Source organism: Pristis pectinata, chromosome 38 (genome assembly GCF_009764475.1).
Source record: "Pristis pectinata isolate sPriPec2 chromosome 38, sPriPec2.1.pri, whole genome shotgun sequence".
Lineage (NCBI taxonomy): Eukaryota > Metazoa > Chordata > Chondrichthyes > Rhinopristiformes > Pristidae > Pristis > Pristis pectinata.
Genome location: NC_067441.1, coordinates 5,632,690 through 5,651,952, shown reverse-complemented (window position 1 = coordinate 5,651,952; position 19,263 = coordinate 5,632,690). Strand labels below are relative to the sequence as shown.

The following is a 19,263-nucleotide window of genomic DNA, read 5'->3' as shown; positions in this document are numbered from 1 at the left end:
AGAGAGTACTCCTCTATCAAAGGGGCGGTATTGAGGGAATGCTGCCCTGACAGAGGGCGCAGTTCTGGGGAGTATCGTAGTGGGCAGGGGCAGTACTGAGGGAGCGCTGCACTTGCAGCTCAGCAGTGCCAAACTACCAGAGGAAGATCTGCCACACTCTCAGTACTGGGGAGTCACCACCCCGCTGGGAGATGCTCAGATGAGACATTAAACTCTCTCAGGTGCAGGATGTAGATCTCATTGGCACTATAGGAAACTGAGCTGAGGAGGACTCCCTGGTGCCCTGGGTTCAACATCGATCCCTCAACCACAATCTAACCTGGCCAGTATCGCACCGGGAGCTTGCCGTGTGCAAATTCCTTGCTTCTTTGCTGAGATTACAAAAGCAACTACTCTAAGAGAAAAAATATCTTCACTTGCTGCAGAAGGCTTCAGGACGTGCTGAGGTTGAGGAAAGAGATGTTGTTTTTATGTTGTATAAACATGGCTAGGTTGTATGACCTGGAACGCTCTGCCTGCAAGCAGATTCCCTGGCAGCCTTCCGAAAGGAATTGGATAAAGACTTCAAATGGGACAAACGTGCCTTTCAACGTTCGGGCTCTACTGGTGTTTCACGGCCAGATAACTCTGTCAGCTTGGAGGCATGGTCACTGTCATACTGTTGGAAATCAGGCAGCCAAACTTCACGCAGCAAGATCCCATAACCAGAGGTGCTGTATGTGGTCAGCTCATCCACAATGGCTGAAGTAGTACTGTAAAGTCAGTGCTTTCTGATTTTTAGTGCTGTATCCTGTAAGGTGGTCTTACAGGGCTTTGGTCAGAGCACCCTTGCAATTTCGATCTCTTAACTAACTCAGAACATCCTTGGGTTGGAGCCCATTTCTCGTTACGACAGAGAAGGAGGCCATTTGGCCCCGCTTGCGCTGACTCAGAGGGCAAAACCATTCCCCTACCAATCTTCCCAGATTCCCATTGATGCACGTCGGGCTGATTTCAGGGGGTGACGGGTCCAGCAGGAGGATTTGGAGGAGGATTTGCCTTGCTGTGCTTATCCAACGTCTCAGTGGAGTTTAGAAGAAAGAGCGGTGGTCTCATTGAGACATGCAAGATCCTGAAAGGATTGGACATGTGGATGTCATTAAGCTGGAAAGGGCGCAGTAAAGATTCACGACGATGTTACTGGGACTGGAGGGACTGAGTTAAAAGGAGAGACTGGATAGGCTGGGAGTGTAGGAGGCTGAGGGATGACCTTGTATATAAAGTCACAAGGGGCATAGATAAGGCAAATAGCAAGTCTTTTTCCCAGGGTAGGGGAGTCTAAAACTAGAGGGCATACGTTTAAAGTGAGAAGGAAATGTGAGGGGCAACTTTTTCACACAGAGGGTGGTGGGTATATGGAACAAGCTGCCAGAGAAAGCTGCAGAGGCAGGTACAATTACAATGTTTAAAAGACATTTGGACAGGTACATGGATAGGAAAGGTTTAGAGGGATATGGTGCAAACACAGGCAAATGGGACCAGCTCAGGAAGGCATCTTGGTCAGCATGAATGAGTTGGGCTGAAGGGCCTGTTTACCTGCTGTATAGCTCTACAACTCCATTTCGAGAGGCTGTTCACCCCAGTCTGGAAACAGAGTGTAGGATAAGGGGTTGGTCACTTAGGACCAAGAATGAGGAAGGCATTTTTCTCTCTGATGGTTGGGAACCTTTTGGACTTCTGCAAACTACTGTGGATGTTCATGCACTGAGGGTATGCGAGGTTCGGATTGACAGAGTAATTGAGAGGTACAGGGCTCAGGCAAGAAAACAAGGTCTTGATCATGATCTGACTAGATGGCACAGCAGGCTCGAGGGGCTGAATGGCCCACTCCTGGCTCTTATTAGAAACCACAATACTCTGCTAATTGTTGGATGAGGGAGGACTGGCCGCAGGGATCGGTACACAGGCTGAGTGTTGGATCTGGGATATTCCCTCCTCACTGAAGGCTGGGCGGGTGATCAGAGGAAGTCTCGAACATGCGGGCATCAGGACTGCCTGCCACTTACCTTGGCAATGGGTGGCGTTTAGCCTCTTGTAACCTTGGGGACACTCCATTCCACCTCCAAAGCCAGTCTTCGGGTCAGACAAGTCTGTGGGGAGGGAATAGAATGCAGGTTTACTTAACTATTATGAAAAGGAGGCCATTTGTCCCATCCATTCTATGCCAGCTCCCAGCAGACCAATCCCATCAGTGCCATTATAACCCTCCCTATATTGCCCTGTACCCCAACAACTTATCCTCTCCCACACGTCCATCAACTCCCCTTTAATCCTTTACTGTTAACTTATACTAGGAGTAATTACGGTGGTCATTTAACCCACCGACCCACACGTCATTGGGATATGGGAGGAAACCGGAGCTCCTGTGGGAAACCCATGTGGTCACAGGGAGAACGTGCAAACTCCACACAGACAGTGCCGGAGGCCAGGACCCCAGGAAACATGATTGCACACTCTCTCTCTCTCTCTCTCTCCCTCTCCTCGGGCACTGCCCGGCTAGCAAAGTGCTTCCGACATTTCCCAATATAATTGCAGACATCTGCGGATTTTGCTTCCATAATCACAAACCTCCAAACTAATCCTCAGGACTGCTGTCACAGACCATCCACAAAAGGGCAGCAACTATTCCCGCCATCTCAGCGTGTCCCCAGGAATGCATCTAATCCTCCCCTTCCTCCCCTTCCTCCCTTCCACCCATCCTGCGGATTCATTCCTCCCATTTCCCGGGCATGAAGTGCCCCTAAACTCTCCTTACATGCTCCTTGGAAGGTTCACATCCCGAAACCACCGTCTGATCCATCCATCCCCGTGCCGCCCTCTCCTCTCTGCTCCAGCTCTTGCTAGGGCTTAGCAGAGAGCATTACAGCACACAGAGGCCATTTGGCCCATCGAGCTCGCACTAGCTCTTTTGAAGAATAATCCTGTTTGTCCCACTCCTGTTTGCCATTTCTCCCTGTGAGAGTTTTTTCCAGCCTTCATCCGTCTCGCTATTGAAGGCTCCTACCCATCCTACTTTTTTATATTTATCCAATATACTTCATTCATAAAAGAAACATATACAGGAAGTACAATGCAGTCTTTCTTTAGACACACAAGAGACTGCAGATGCCGGAATATGGACCAACATGTGGCCCATCGAGCCTGCTCTACCATTCAATAAGATCATGGCTGATCTGGCCACGGACTCAGCTCCACCTACCCGCCTTTTCCCCATAACCCTTAATTCCCCTACTATGCAAAAATCTATCTGTGTCTTAAATATATTTAATGAGGTAGCCTCTACTGCTTCCCTGGGCAGAGGGTTCCACAGATTCACTACTCTCTGGGAAAAGCAGTTCCTCCTCATCTCCATCATAAACCTACTCCCCCGGATCTTGAGGCTATGTCCCCTAGTTCTAGTCTCACCTACCAGTGGAAACAACCTTCCTGCCTCTGTCTTATCTATCCCTTTCATAATTTTATATGTTTCTATAAGATCCCCTCTCATTCTTCTGTATTCGAGCAAGTATAGTCCCAGGCAACTCAATCTCTCCTCATTGGCTAACCCCGTCATCTCCAGAATCAACCTGGTGAACCTCCTCTGCACCACCTCCAAAGCCAGTATATCTTTTCTGTATGAAACATCCACAATTCCTTTCATCCCACAGACACTGTTTGACTCGCTGAGTTCTTCCAGCAGAATATTTGCTGCCCCTCTTTCTTTACATTCATTGTGTTGTCAAACCAATACTTACCCTTACAATGCATCAGTGTCACTCATCTTTCCTCTAATACCCCCATGAAGTGCTTGTTACACAGGGCCCAGCCACTCAGTGTCCTGTGGCAGCAGGACCCTCGACTGTGGTCCTCGCCCACAGAGCCTTTGTGGTGGCTGCACCCTGGCATGTGGCAGCCAGCAGGATTCTCCTTACACGGGAAGAGCAACGAGTTTCGGGCAGACGTCTTTAATCAAGTTGATGACCTTCCAGCAGCAGCTGATGTTGGTCTCGGTCTGTGAACATCCACCCCATTGGCAGGGCGCTCAAAATCCAAACCGCTTGACGTAGATAAAGGTTTTTCCTCATCTGTCCTCTGCTCCATCACCAGCCGCGTTAAATGCGTGGTGTCCGTTTATTGATCCGTCGGGCACTGAGATTGGTTACTTACTCGGTCTAAACCCTTCCTGACCTTGGGCACGTCAGTCAAGCGCCCTATCAACCTTCTCTGCACCAGGGAGGCAGTTCATTTCAAGGGGCTAGTAGGGACAGAAGGAGTGACACCCGTCCCACTTGGTGAACTTACCAAAATGCCCAGAATTAGAGTCACACAGCACAGAAACAGGCCCTTTGGTCCATCACGTCCATGGCTGTCATCAAGACCCTACCTACACTAATCCCATTTACCTGCACTTTGTCTGTAGCCTCTGTGCCTTGACAATTCAAATGCTCATCCAGACTGTGAGAACACCAGGATCGTAAAGGAATATCAGGAAAGATGCTGATTCAATGTCACTCTGTTCCCAACTTTGTAACATTTAAAGTTACCTCCCTTCACCACAGCATTAAAACCAAGAAAGCAAGAGTTGCGTTTGCATAGCACCTTTCATGTCCAATTCACAGTATTCTAAACTCTTTGCTGCCAATGATGTAAAGCCATTGCAGGAAACATTGCAGCCAATCTGCACAGCAAGCTCCTGCCTGTGGTCATATAGACAGATCATAGATCTGATCTAGTGATATTGCACAGGGGAGTAATATTGGCCAAAGACGTTAATGGACCTTATTTATAAAGTCCCTTGGTTTATCGAAACCCAGACCAACAGAGAGTTCCTGACTCCCTCCAGGGACTGTTAACGAATACCGGTGGGACCCTTGTGGTAGGGGCTGAACAAAAGTCTCACAAGGGGCTTGGGGTTTTGGATTTACCATTAACAGCTTTACTGTAAGTGGCAGTCGAACACAAGGCTCCATTCAGCAGGCACAACCTTATAGAGTTGCAGTCAAAACCCCACATGTGACTAAAAAAATATCTGCCTCAGCCAAAGAAACTCTGGGATGTTACTGCTGGGAAATGCAGGACCCAACAGGCCAGGCCAGAGCTTTTAGAATGGCTTCTATCCAGGGACTCAGGCCCACACCCACTCACGCTGGCTGCAGCTGGGCTCTTCTGTTATTTGAGCTCAGGATGCTTCGCATCTGTTTTCTCAGCTACTGAGTGGAGCTTAATGGCATTTTCATGCTTTGACAGAGTGAATCCAATGGGCCATAAAGTCCCAGTTCATAAAAGTTACTGGGTTTCTGTGGCCTCTTTTTACCCCTCCTCTCCTTCTTTGCATTCTTCACTCCAAGGAATTGGGCAGAAAATCCTGGCTGACTCTAACAGTGCTATCCCTGGAGGCGGGGGGGAGGCAGTGAGGAGGGAGCACAGTACTTGGGGAGGGGCGGTGAGGAGGGAGCGCTGCGCTGTGGGAGGGGCGGTGAGGAGGGAGCGCCGCGCTGTGGGAGGGGCGGTGAGGAGGGAGCGCCGCGCTGTGGGAGGGGCGGTGAGGAGGGAGCGCCGCGCTGTGGGAGGGGCGGTGAGGAGGGAGCGCCGCGCTGCGGGAGGGGCGGCGAGGAGGGAGCGCCGCGCTGTGGGAGGGGCGGTGAGGAGGGAGCGCCGCGCTGTGGGAGGGGCGGTGAGGAGGGAGCGCCGCGCTGTGGGAGGGGCGGTGAGGAGGGAGCGCCGCGCTGTGGGGAGGGGCGGTGAGGAGGGAGCGCCGCGCTGTGGGAGGGGCGGTGAGGAGGGAGCACTGCACTGTGGGAGGGGTCTCTCAGATGGGACATCTGACCAAGGACCTATCAGCCCTCTTAAGGGGACAAGGTGAACTTGTCATCCGTGACCACCACTGAGTGACATTCACCCACACAGAATCAGTCTGTGGGATCCCACAGCCCTTTCTTGGCCTTCTGCCTTGGACACTGATCCTACCTCCCATCCCATGCCTTCTGGGGAACACTTCCAACACCCTGAAGGATTGGTAGTTTAAGCACTGGAAGAATTGACTCTACCATTCCCCCTTCAGAATTGGAGAGAAAGAGTGCCTTGGAATAATAGGCTCTAGTTTGTTGGCTTTTGTTGTCTAACTTTTCCTTTGTAAACCTGTACTTTAGCCTTAATTACTTCCAGTACCTTTATCGAATCATCAGGCAGCACTATGACTTGTTAGCTAAAGAATTCAGCTCGGCCACAAGCCCACCAACCACCCTCTCTCTGGCTTCTGCCAAGTCCGTGCAGAGCCAGCTCTAAGCAGGGTACGAGAGCCCAGAAAGGGGGAGCTCACCCCTCCCCAAGGGCTACATCTGCACCCGTCTCTCCACAGGTTGCGGGACAAGGCTGCTGCCTCTCCCTGCGACACCCGCCCCGTCATCCTTGTGTCACACACAGTGAGACGCGACCTCCCTGCGAGTTACTGTGCATTAATCTAACTTCCAACTTACTTAAAGAGATTTAGAGGCTTTGAGCAGGGTAAAAAAAACAAAGTTTAAAAGCACAATGCAGGGTTAAAGACTGAACAAAGCTTCGGAACGACCTGAGAGAGGTTGTCAAAATTCTGAAGAACTTTGACAGGTAGAATGTTTGCGCTTGTGGGAAGACCAGAATACGGAACCATCGATGTATGACCATAGATTGGAGGGAATTCTCTTTCCCCAGGGAGTGGGGTAGGTTGGTCGTACAGAGCGGGGTCGAGTCACACAGTAGAGAGGGGTTTGAGGGGGAAAACTGGATAAACACAGGATGAGGGGGAGAAAGTGATGGGGGGGCACTGAAGATGGGGGCTGGTGCTAGACAGCAACACCAGCGTGCAGCAGAGGGGCTAAATGGCCTGTTCTGGGGCTGTAATGTAACTGATCTGACCAGCAGTGGGGAGCAGAGAAGCCTGGGTGGCTTCATCTCTCCTCCTTAGGCCAGAAGCCCCTGTGTCCTCTAACTCTGGAGACCGCCACTGGCCTCCCTGCTCGTGGTGACCGCCACTTGGTGAGCTCAGACCTTTCCCACTGATACAGATGTGCCTCTGGGATCAAGGCCACTCACACTCCTGACTTGGCCTCAGGACCATGTCTCAGTCGAGCGGGGTGGGAGGAAGGGGTTCGGATGAGTGCGGGCATCAACCAGGGATCTCTCGTGCTCTGTGTCAGTCCTCACTGGGAGCTGTGGGGCATGATCATTGACGTCTCAGGTTTGTCTGCGATGCCTGCCCAGGCTGAGTAGCCAACCAGTGCTTAAAGCAGAGAGCCTCTAAATCTGTACCCACCGAGGGGTTAGTGCCCTCAGGAGGACCACTTGAGCCTGGGACCGCCAATGCACCCAGGGTCACAATGTGACCCGCTACCTTGCAACCTGCCCTCTGTAAAACCAGCAGACGTTCAGTTGTGGAACTGGGGGCATGGTGCAGACACACAGAAGTGATAGAGAAAGCAATGAGTCTCTCCTCTCTCTCTCCACCCCCCCGCCCCCTCCAACCCTTTCAACAATGAACACAAGCTGACTGCTTGGCTTCCTTCAACATTCAACTGTACCCTGTAAAAAATATTTCTCTCCCCATCATCTGATCAAAGGCTCTTTGTCTCGGCTCCGAGACTGGCACCCTGCAGCTTTGAGGCTGCCGTCCCACTTTCATCCAGCCTCTCACCCTCAGACACCCACTGCCCCACAGTGACATCACAAAGGGCGCGCACCATAGGGTGGGGAATGAGGGGAAGGGGTGGGGACTGACTCCAACTTTTCCCCGAAATAACACTCCCTCGAGAGGCTGAAAGCAGGGGGTTTGCAAGGCCCCGTGGTGGTACAGTGAGCACCTCAATCTCCAACATCCCAGCACTCAGTCCAAGAGACCCCGAGTCTCAGTTCAATGCAGATCACAGCTTTCCTCCCAGACAACTGGGGCTGGGGGGGGGGGGGGGAGCGGGGGGGGGGGGGGGGAGTGTGGTGTTTATTCTGGACCTCTTTTCCCTGTTGTCTCCAAGTTTCCCTCTCTGATTCCGCTAACATTGTACAGCAGGAATTTGTTGAATCTGTTCAATTATTGTTCTTGGCCAAAAGCCCGGGAATTTCATCGCTAGCAAAGCATCAAGGAATTTTTAACCATAGCTTTTTCTGATATACCCCACACTCCTCATTGTGACAGACTGATAAACCTTCATCTCCACTTTGATATAAACCCACACTCCTCACTGTAACACTGATATTTTCTTACCCCCAGTGTAACACTGATATACCCAGACCCCTCATTATGGCATTCTGACATAACCCCACACCCACTAAAACACACTGATAAACCCCACACTCTTCACCCTGACACAGATATACCTTAACCCTAATGTAACACCAATAATCTGCACACAACTCACTGTAACACTGATACACCCCACATTTCTCACTGTGACACTCTAATATTCTCCCACCTCTAATGCAACACTCTGATATATCCCATACATCTCATTGTAACACTCTAATAAAACCAATACCCCTTACTGTATCATTCTGATTTCACCCATATCCCTTAGTATAATATTCTGGTGTACCCCACACCACTCGAACACCATTCTAACCTACCTACACCCCTTACTATAACACCCTCTAATATATCCCACCTCACTGTAATCCCACACCATTCACTATAATGCTCTCTAACAGACTCTGTGCCTCACTATGGCAATGCAATGACTTTATGACATCTTTATGACTCTCACAGTAAGACCTTGATATTCCCCACGCCCCTCTGACCACTGACCGGAGTGTACACAGTCAGCAGGGAGACAGCATCACACTGTGATAGGGTGGTACCGAAGGATTGCCATCGTGCAGTCAGATGGCCTTGTTTTCCTGATAAGACATTAAACTGAGGCTCCTGCTATCCTCCTGGATGGACAAGAAACATTCACTACATTTACAAAGAACAAGGGAGTTTTCCCAGGTGCTGGGGCCATGACTCATCCCTCGGTCAACATAGAACAGTACAGCACGAGATGTCCTGATCTTGATGCCAATGTTGGCCCATGATGTTGTCCTGATCTTGATGCCAATTTATACTAAATGTCCTCTTCCTGTGCATCATCCATATCCCTCCATTCCCTTCAGATTCATGTGTGTATCTAAATGCCTCGTAAGCTCCAGCAAACTGCCTGCTTCCAGTACTACTCCTGGTAACCCATTCCAGGCACCTGTCACTCTCTGCATAAAAAACTTGCCCCTCATGTCACCTTTAAACTTCCTCCCCTAAACGTAAAAGCGTGTCCCCCGGTGTGTGACATTTCTACCCCAGGGTAGAAATGCTGCAGAGCAAGATTCCTCTGCTGTGTGTGGAAACTTACTCTGCAGAATCTGTCTGCCACGTCTCCTACATTAGGAAGGAGACCTCCTTTTGTTCATTGGCTGGAACATATTTTGGTATTGGGCTAAAGTTTTTCTTTTTCCCATATACTCTATACTCTATGGACCAAACCCCTCCCATTTCATCTCAATCTACACAACCCAAATGGACCAATCCCCTCCCATAGTACCACACCCCAATCCATCAGACAGCCCCCCCCACCCCATTAATTCCTGCTCAATGGCAATCCTGCACACAGTGCCCCTGCGTAAGTAGAATGTGTGGTAATAACAGGATGACCCTCAGTGTGACACCTCTCATGGTGGAATAGCTTTCAGACACCTGCAGGATGCAAGGTGAAACATTGGCAGCAAGGCCACATCAGTTGTACTCACAGGAAGGCAGGTCCAAGTGGCAAAATACTGCAGATGCTGGAAATCTGAAATGAAACAAGACAGTGCTGGGCATACAGAGTGGGTCAGACAGAGTCTGTGGAGAGACTCTTGGTTGTCTTTGATTCTCTCACTACAGATGCTGCCTGACCTGCTGAGTATTTACAGCATTTTCATTTTTTGTTTCAGATCTGAGTAAGTCTTGCAGATCTTCCTTTCCCTTACCATGCCCTTTCCACACCTCACGTCCTCTCTCTCCACCTCTCCCCTCAGCCTTCACACTCTCACATCTCAACACCCATTGGAAAGTTTGCAACCCCCGGCCCCTCCTCCAGAGGAACCTCACACTGACTTCAAGCTGTTTACAGCCTATAGAATCATATTGGTATTGGTTTATTATTGTCACATGTACCGAGTTACAGTGAAACATTTTTGCAAGCCATCCATACAGATCATTTCAAAACATAGGTACTTTGAGGTAGTACAAGGGAAAAGCAATAACAGAATGCAGAATATAGTGTCACAGTTACAGAGTCGAACAGGACAGAAACAGACCCTTTGGCCCGGCATGTCCATGCTGACCGTTGTACCTATCTACACTAATCCCATCTACCCACATTGGATCTGTAGTCTTCGATGCCTTGGCAATTCATGTACTTGTCCAGATGTTTCTTAAATGTTCTGAGAGTCTCTGCCTCCACCACCTCCTCTGAAATTTCCCCTCGGATTCTCCTCTGAACCTCTTACCTCTCATCCTGTGCCCTCTTATCTTAGACACCCTTTCTAAGCGGAGAAAGATTTTTACAATCTACCCTATCTAACCCCCTCATAATTTTGTACACCTCTATCGGATCATCCCTCAGCCTCCTGCACTCCAGGGAAAACAAACCCAGCCTATCCAGTCTCTCCTTATAACTGAAATGCTCCAATCCAGGCAACATCCTGATGAAACAACAAACAACCTGCTGGAGGAACTCAGCAGGTCGAGCAGCATCTGTGGGAGGAAAAGAATTGTTAACATTTCAGGTCAAAACCTTGCATCAGGATGCAGTTTTGACCTGAAGTGTCAGTAATTCCTCCCCTCCCACAAATGCTGCCTGACCTGCTGAGGTCCTCCGGAAGATCGTTTGTTGCTCCAGATTCTAGTATCTGCATTCTCTTGTGTCAACATCCTATTGATTCTCCCCTGCACCCCAGCTTCCAGAGTTGATCAATAGCCCCCCACAGATGAAGACTTTGTTAAGTTAATGGTTATGCTTTTGGACTTGTTATCCTGCGATCCAGCCTAATCTGAGGGCATGAGTTCAAATCCAACATGATGGCTGAGAATTTAAAAGCAGATAATTAAATAAATCTGGAATTACAAAGTTAGTCTGTGTAATGGTGACCACAAAACTACCACATTGTCACAGAGAGCCATCTGGTCCACTGATGTATTACAGGGGAGAAAATCTGTTATCCTTACCCATACTGGTTTATATGTGACTCCAGTCTCAGAGCGATGTGGTTGACTTTGACCTGTCCTATGAACTGACCCAGTTCAACAGCAACTAGGGATGGGCAATAATTGCTGGCCTTACCAATTCTGGCCACATCCCCAGAATGAATAAAGAGAAACACTTCCGCTATGATCAGAAAGTAAGAGAAGGAAATGATAATAATTTCAAGCTGACCCTCATCCAGCAGCTTGCAAGATCTTGAAACATTCTCTCAGAGGTAGCAATTCATCTCCGGCTGACCTCAGGTCGTGTTTCCTTCACAACCAGTAGATTTTGTGGTTGTCCCGGTGATTGCTAATGTCCTGTCCTTCATCCGGAATGGGAATGAAGGATCAATGGGAAGACAACGCTTTGCTGGTAAAGTGCTGTATCCTTTGCATTTCCGGAGGCAAGGAAAACATACCAGGAATCTCCTTGGAGTGAAGGGTTCTCCCAAATTGCCATTGCATCCTTGGCAAAATTCCCATCCACATGGTGAATCCAGGCTTTGTGCCAGGGATGGTCAGTCAGCAGATCTTCCAAGGAAATTATTGCTTCCTGGATCTTCCCAATTACAAAGCTCACAATCATTGCAAAACCTTTATTCTTGTTGGTGTGTGGGAGTCAGACAGTCACACAGCACGGAAACAGGTCCTTTGGCCCAACTGATTAATGCCGAGCAAGATGCCCCATCCAAGCTAGTCCCATTTGCCAACATTTGGCACATAACCTTCTAAACTTTTCCTATCCATGTACCTGTCCAACTGTCTTTTAAAAATTATTATACTTGCCTCAACCATTTCCTCTGTCAGTTGACTCCACATAGATACCACCCTTTGTGCAAAAAAGGTTGCCCCTCGAGTTCCTCTTAAATCTTTCCCCTCTCACTTTAAACCTATGCCCTCAAGTTCTTGATACCTCAACTCTGGGGAAAAAGACTTTGAGTGGATTCACCCTATCTATGCCCCTCATGATTTTATACACATGTATAATATCACCTCTCAGTCTCCTACATTCTAAGGAATGAAGTCCTAGCCTGTCCAACCTCTCCCTAATACTAGCTCAAAATGTAAAATCTACACATCCCTGCTCTACCTTCTCTGCTACCTAAAACTAACTTGGTTATTCCTCTCTTTTCCAGTTCTGATGGAGGGTTCTGGAGCTGGAATGCTGTTTCTCTCTCCACAGATGCTGCCTGACCTGCTGAGTGTTTCCAGCATTTCTGGTTTTGAACTCAAGATGTCAGTGCACTGCATCAGAACCCCGTTGTTAATGTAATGGTTGCCAATGAGACATCAAACTGAGCAGAAGGAGATGCAAGCTCAGATGAGCAAAAGCTTGGTGAAAGACGCAAAGGACTTCATTTACCAAAATCGTTATGTAACCCCTGCCATCCCAACAAAGGGGAGGAGGTTTACGTTGGCATTTACCAGTGGTTCGAGCATACTTACAGTGCTGGTGTCGGCATTTGTTGCAGTTACTAAAGCCCCACGAGGCTCCGACACTACCACAGCAGTCCTCCTCTTTGGTCAGACCTGGGAGTGGGTTACTGCACTGTAAACAAAAGCTGGCATTATGGCATTGGTTCCAGCAAATTACTGAGAGCATCAACCCCTGCCAAAGAGGAACCTTGCACTCCCCGAGCCAATCCTGTTGGAGACCTCATCGACTCACTGAATTTCATACATTTAATTAAATCCACTGGCCAAAATTAAAGTCTATCCCCCCCAAGTACTTATGGTAAGGACCGATGGAGTGCTTATCAGTTGCAGGGACTGAAGTGAACACTCTCCTCCACTCCCTCACCCGCCAATTATTTGCATCCACCACCACGCATTGGCTGAGCTGGTAACTAACCACCACACAGAAAGCCATTCATCCCATCCAGTCTGTGCCAGCTCCCAGCAGAGCAATTCCATCAGTCCCCTTCCCTCCGCTCCCTATGTGCCCTGTAGTTCTGCAAATGTAATTCTCTCTCACATCAACTCCCCTTTGATTATTTTGCCACTTAGCAATATTAAGGGGTAAATTACAGCAACTGATTAACCAACCAGCACGTCTTTGGGATGTGGGAGGAAACCAGGGGAAACACGCCGTCACAGGGACAGCGTGCAAACTCTACACAGTCAGCACCAGAGGTCAGCATCGAACCCAGGTCCATGAAATGGTGAGGCAGCAATGCTAGTTACGACTCCACTGTGTTGTAAGCATCAATGCAACTTTGCATCTTGGTTTCTCTTTCCAAAGATGCTGCATGACATCAAGAAGTCACGGAGTCACACAGCTTGGAAACTGGCCCTTTGGCCCGGAGTCTGCGCCGGCCATTAAGCACCCAAACTGAAACTAAACCTACCCTAATCCGTTTTATTCTCCCCACATTCCCATCAACCTCCCCCCCCCCCCCCCCCCCCCCCCCAAATTCTACCTCTCACCTGCACACTAGGGACAATTTTATGGCTGCCAATCAGCCTACCAACCTGCATGTCTTTGGGATAGAAACATAGAAAACCTACAGCACAATTCAGGCCCTTCGGCCCACAAAGCTGTGCCGAACATGCTCCTACCTTAGGAATTACTAGGCTTACCCAGAGCTCTCTATTTTACTAAGCTCCATGTACCTAGCCAAAAGTCTCTTAAAAGACCCTATCGGATCTGCCTCCACCACCGTTGCCGGCAGCCCATTCCATGCACTCACCACGCTCTGAGTAAAAAACTTGCCCCTCACATCTCCTCTGTACCTACTCCCCAGTACCTTAAACCTGTGTCCTCTTGTGGCAACATTTCAGCCCTGGGGAAAAGCCTCTGACTATCCACACGATCAAAGCCTCTCATCATCTTATACACCTCTATCAGGTTCCCCCTCATCCTCCGTCGCTCCAAGGAGAAACGGCCGAGTTCACTCAACCTGTTTTCATAAGGCATGCTCTGGAGCACCCGGAGGAAAGCCAATCACAGGGAGAACGTGCAAATTCCACACAGACGGCACCAGAGGTCAGGACTGAACCTGGAGCTAAGAAGCAGCGGCTCTACCGGCTGCATCACTGTACCATCCCTGCTGAGTGTTTCCAGCATTCTCTGTTTTTATTTCATGTTTCTAGCAAAATCTGCAACTTGTATGATTTTTAAAATTCTAGATGTATTCAATTACTTTAATTTAAATTCCCCAATTGTTGTGGTGGGATTTGAATTGATGCTTTTGGATAAATGGCCCAGGCCTACTGGATGCCAACCCAGTAACTTAACCACTATGCCAGCAGACCATTCACAATGGAACAAAGACAGATTGACCCACGAGAGGTCTTTAAGGGATGTGTTTGAAGTGCGTAGAAAGAAATTATTCCCTTGGACATAATCTAAAAATAACAATAAGCCAGGAATACACGATAAGTGTTAGGATCAGAAATAGAAAATATTGGAAGCACTCAGCAGGTCAGGCAGCATCTGCGGAAAGAGAAACAAAGTTAACGTTTCAGTTTGAAGACCATCAGACCTGGGACATAGGGAGAAGTAAGTTAGTTTTAAGATGCAGAGAAGGTGGGGCAGGGGGAGGATGGAAGGGATAAAGGGAATAACTGTGACAGGGTGAGGCCAGGGTGGAGATGGGTTGTCAGTGGGTGCAGTTAGAGTGTGACAAAGAATAGTGATGTGTTGTAAATTGTAGGTCATGGTGTGCTAATGGAGAGGGACAAAATAACTGAGCCAATATCATAGACTGATGACACAGCAAAAATGGCAAGTTCTGTTACAGACAGATCAGGTGAGTTACCTGTAGTTGTAGAATTTGGTACTCGAGTCCAGAAGGTAGTAACATGCCCAGAAGGAAGATGAGGTGCAATTCCTCAAACATGCGTTGGGCCTCTTTATGACAGTGCAGGAGGCCACAGACAGATAGGGTCAAGTGCAAGTGGGATAGGGAATTAAAGTTGCATAAATTGAAGGGTTTTCAACCTGAATGGTTAACTCTTGTTTCTCTTTCCATAGACACTGGCTGACCTGCTGAGTGTTACCAGCATTTTTTTTACTTTTGTTTCCGATTTCTTGCATCTGCAGTATTTCTGATTCTCGCAAATGTTAGGATTTTGAGCTATGTGGTGTGACAGAAGGAAGTGGAGCTCACAGATCCTGCGAGGTAGCATGGCAGGTAGATTATAGAGGGTAAATGGGGCACAGGTCTTTATTGGCTGAGGCACAGAAGAGAAGATGAAGCAGGTCACCTTAGACCTGTATCAAGCACTGGAGTACTCTGCACAATCCTAGTCACCACACTATGTGAGAGCACCAGAGGGGGCATTTACCAGGACTGGTTACTGGCTTATTATTGTCACATGTACTGAGATACAGTGAAAAGCTTTGTTTGCATGCCATCTAGATCATTCCATACATAAGTACACTGAGGTAGTACAAAAGGAAAACAATAACGATGCAGAATATAATGTTACAGTTACAAAGAGCAGTGCAGATAGTCAAGTAATTGGAGACTGGAAAATTATAATAATGGGAAGTGACTGGCTAGGTTGGGGTTACTTTCTTTGGAACAAAGAAGGCCGAAGGGAGATTTAATTGAGGCGTATAAAACTACAGAAGGACAGGTAAACAGAAGGGAGTTAACAGAAGGATGGAGTACTAATATGAGCAAATGGGATTCGTGTAGATGGGAAAAAAGGTCAGCATGGATGTGGTGATTCGAAGGGTCCACTTCTGTACTGTATTACTCGATGCCTCTATTTCCCTTTGTAGTAAGTAACCAGAGGACATAGATTTGTTGATCAGTAGAAAACATGGAAGGCAACTTAGGAAACATTTCAGCCAGAGAGCAGTGGGAGACTGGAACTCATTGAGCGGAAGGAGTGGTGGTGACAGGAACCCTCAACACATTTAACGAGTATCTGAAAAGCCATACACTGCAAAGCTCCAGTATGGGAGCCGGGAAGTGGGACTAGTCAAGGTTGCTCCTCCTTGGCTGGCACAAGCACGATGGAGAAACATAGGACTGCAGATGCTGGAATCTAGATGAAAAACACAATGATGCTGGAGGAACTCAGCAGGCCAGACAGTACCTGTGGAGAAAAGCAGGCGGGCAACATTTTGGGTCCAGGACTCTTCTTCAGGACAGAAGATAGGAAAAGGGGAAGCCCAATATATAGGAGGGAAAAGAAGAGCAGTGATAGGTGGACAAAAGAGGGGAGGCGGGGTGGGCACATGGTGGTGATAGGTAGATGCAGGTAAGAGATAGTGATAGGCAGATGCGGGGGAGGAGGGGAGAGCAGACCCACCAGGGGATGGGCCAAAGGCAAGGAGAGAAGAGAAAGGAAATTAAAAACTGGATGGACCTGGATAGAGTGGACATGGAGAGGATGTTTCCATCAGTGGGAGAGTCCAGGATCTGAGGGCACAGCCTCAGAATAAAGGGACGTCCCTTTAGAACTGAGATGAGCAGGGATTTCTTCAGCCAGAGGGTGGTGAATCTGTGGAATTTGTTGCCACGGAGGGCTGTGGAGGGCAACTCATTGGAAGTGTTTAAGGCAGAGATTGATAGGTTCTTGATTGGTAGGGGAGAAGGCAGGAGAATGGGTTTGAGAAAACAAAATCAGCCATGAGGCTTAATGGCCTAATTCTGCTCCTATATCTTATTATCTTACAGGCCAAATGGCCTCCAACGCTGAGTGGCTTACCGTCTTTGGCAGCGTTTCCTGGAAGCAGCGACCCAGCTTTTTCTGGGTGGGAAGGGTCCGTGGGGGTTGGTGGTTGACCTTCTGCACAGGCTGCAGGATCTTCTGTTCGCTCAGGTAGCTGTCGATGCTGGAGACACGGTGGATCTGGACGGTGGCTTCCGGAGGGTGGCGCACGTGGAGGTTTATGACTGGCTGGAGCTGCACTGGAATAATGGAACGTTCCCGTCACAGTGAGTCAGGTTGCATCCATCCCATCTAGTCCAATGGCTCCCAAGGCAAGTTCAATGCACAAGGTTCCTCCGACCCCCTCCATCACCACATCTTCCTTCCCTTGACTGACTATCCAGCTTCCCCTCCTTCCCATCACTGATCCTCCCTGTGGGAGTGAGCCCCACCGTCTCACAGTCCCAAAGTGTTTCATGATCAAAACCTGACACGTGAGGGGTATTCAGGACAGGTGGCTAAAAACCCATTCACATAGGTCCATCTTAAGGAGCATCTTGAAGGTGAGGTGGAGAGGTTCAGAGAGAGAGAATTCTCAGGTCGATGTTTCCCACACCAAGTAATCTCCCCCTCCCACCCTGCCCCACCAGCATCTCCATAATCCTTCCTCCCTGGTTCATTTCCCCACCTCCCTTCCGCTGCTCATTCTGTAGGAGAGTGTTCTGAATCCTCCTGTTCTCCAGGCAGGGAAATTCCAAACGGATTTAAGTGACAACCTTATATTAACATTCCTCCACTCCCAACCGAGTTCTCCCCAGCAGATGAAACATTGCCCCTATATCTGGCCAATTGAAACCTTTCATAATTTTAAAGGCCTTGATCAGGTCACCCCTCTTTCCTGGAAAGGAACACCAGTCTGCTCATTCTCTCAGTTCGCTGTCGGTACCTGGCACTTTCCCAGAAGATCTCCCTATCTCCAGTGCCTCTACATCTCCTTTCAGACCCCTTGCTGCCCTCCAACCCTACTACCGGGGACTGTACCCAGCTACCAGAGGGCTCCAAGAGTCATCAGCAGAGAACGTTAATCCCAGGCACGGTGCAGGAGAAGAATTTGTAGCCACCCAACCAGTTGAGAAAGAGTCATACAGCATGGAAACAGGCCCTTCAGCCCAACTGGTCCATGCTGACCAAGTTGCCCATCCAAGCTAGTCCCATTTGCCCACATTTGGCCCATAACCTTCTAATCCTTTCTTATCCATTTACTTGTCCAACTGTCTTAAAAATTGTTATTGTAACTGCCTCAACCACGTCCTGTGGCAGTTCACTCCATATACAGACAACAGTTTGAGGGGCAACTGTGTAAAAAAAAGTTGCCCCTCAAGTTCCTATTAAATCTCTCCCCTCTCACCTTAAACTTGTGCCCTCTAGTTCTTGATTCCCCGACCCTGAGAAAAACACGAGTGCATCCACCCTATCTATGTCCCTCATGGTTGTCAATGAGAATCAACAATGGTCATTTGTTTAAAGCTGATTTAAGACAATCCTTTAAGCAGACAGTGGAGGAAAGAGAGGCATTTACCTTCCGACCTGTGGTGTTGCCCACCTGAAAACGGAATGCCTGGGATGAACTTGGCCGGGGAGTGCTCGTCGGGAGTGAGCTGGAGCGTGAAGACCGAGTGCTTGTAGGTTTCCGAGGCCTTGTCGGTCGGCTGCTCGGCTGGGGTGGGCTGGTGAGGGTGGACCTTGCCGCTGACGGAGATCTGACAAAACTTGCCGGTGAAATGCGTTGGGCACTGGCAGCGGTTGCGGGAGCTGCACTGCCCGCCATTCATGCAGGGTAGAGGGCACACGACTGCAAGACCAAGCAAGAATGGGCAGTGAGTGCTGAGTGAATAAATGTCCCTTTAACACCCGCGCCTGTCAGGGACAGAGGTGCGTGAGGCTGGGTGGGCAATGGTCTGCAGCTCTGCCAACTCTGCCTGCTGAGTCCAAACCGTGACCCCACCAGCATCTTCATACACAACTAACTTAGAGTCAAAGCAACACTCAGCAGGTCAGGCAGCATCTATAGAGGCAAATGGCCAGTCAACATTTTGGGTCAAGACCCTTCATGTGGACTGTCCGTTTCCATCCACAGATGCTGCCTTACCCGCTGAGCTCTTGCAGCTTTTTGTGTGTTGCTCCAGATTCCAGCATCTGCAGCCTTCAAACTTAAAGAGCAATACAGCATGGAAACAGGACCTTTGGCCCATCCAAGTCTGTGCTGAGCATCAACCACCCATTTAGACTCATTCTATGTTAAACTCATTTTCTCATTCTCCCCACATTCCCACCAACTCCCCCCAGATGCTACCACTCACCTACACACTAGGGGCAATTGACGGCGACCAATTAAACTACCAGCCTGCACA

The 19,263-nt window shown here is 48.9% G+C and overlaps 1 protein-coding gene across 7 annotated transcripts in view; it reads right to left on the bottom strand.

The window, feature by feature from the left end:
* The window catches only part of ltbp3 (latent transforming growth factor beta binding protein 3), a 118,969-nt gene that overhangs the window by 39,885 nt on the left and 59,821 nt on the right, over positions 1–19,263 (bottom strand). For 5 of the 7 annotated variants that reach the window (XM_052044926.1, XM_052044931.1, XM_052044928.1 and 2 more), the window contains 4 exons: positions 18,432–18,704; positions 16,910–17,112; positions 12,689–12,791; positions 2,046–2,129 (listed from right to left, as the gene is read on the bottom strand). In XM_052044926.1, the coding sequence (XP_051900886.1) occupies positions 2,046–2,129; positions 12,689–12,791; positions 16,910–17,112; positions 18,432–18,704 (663 nt within the window). The remainder of the gene's footprint in view (positions 1–2,045; positions 2,130–12,688; positions 12,792–16,909; positions 17,113–18,431; positions 18,705–19,263) is intronic. The other 2 variants (XM_052044930.1, XM_052044932.1) reach the window with 2 other exon arrangements.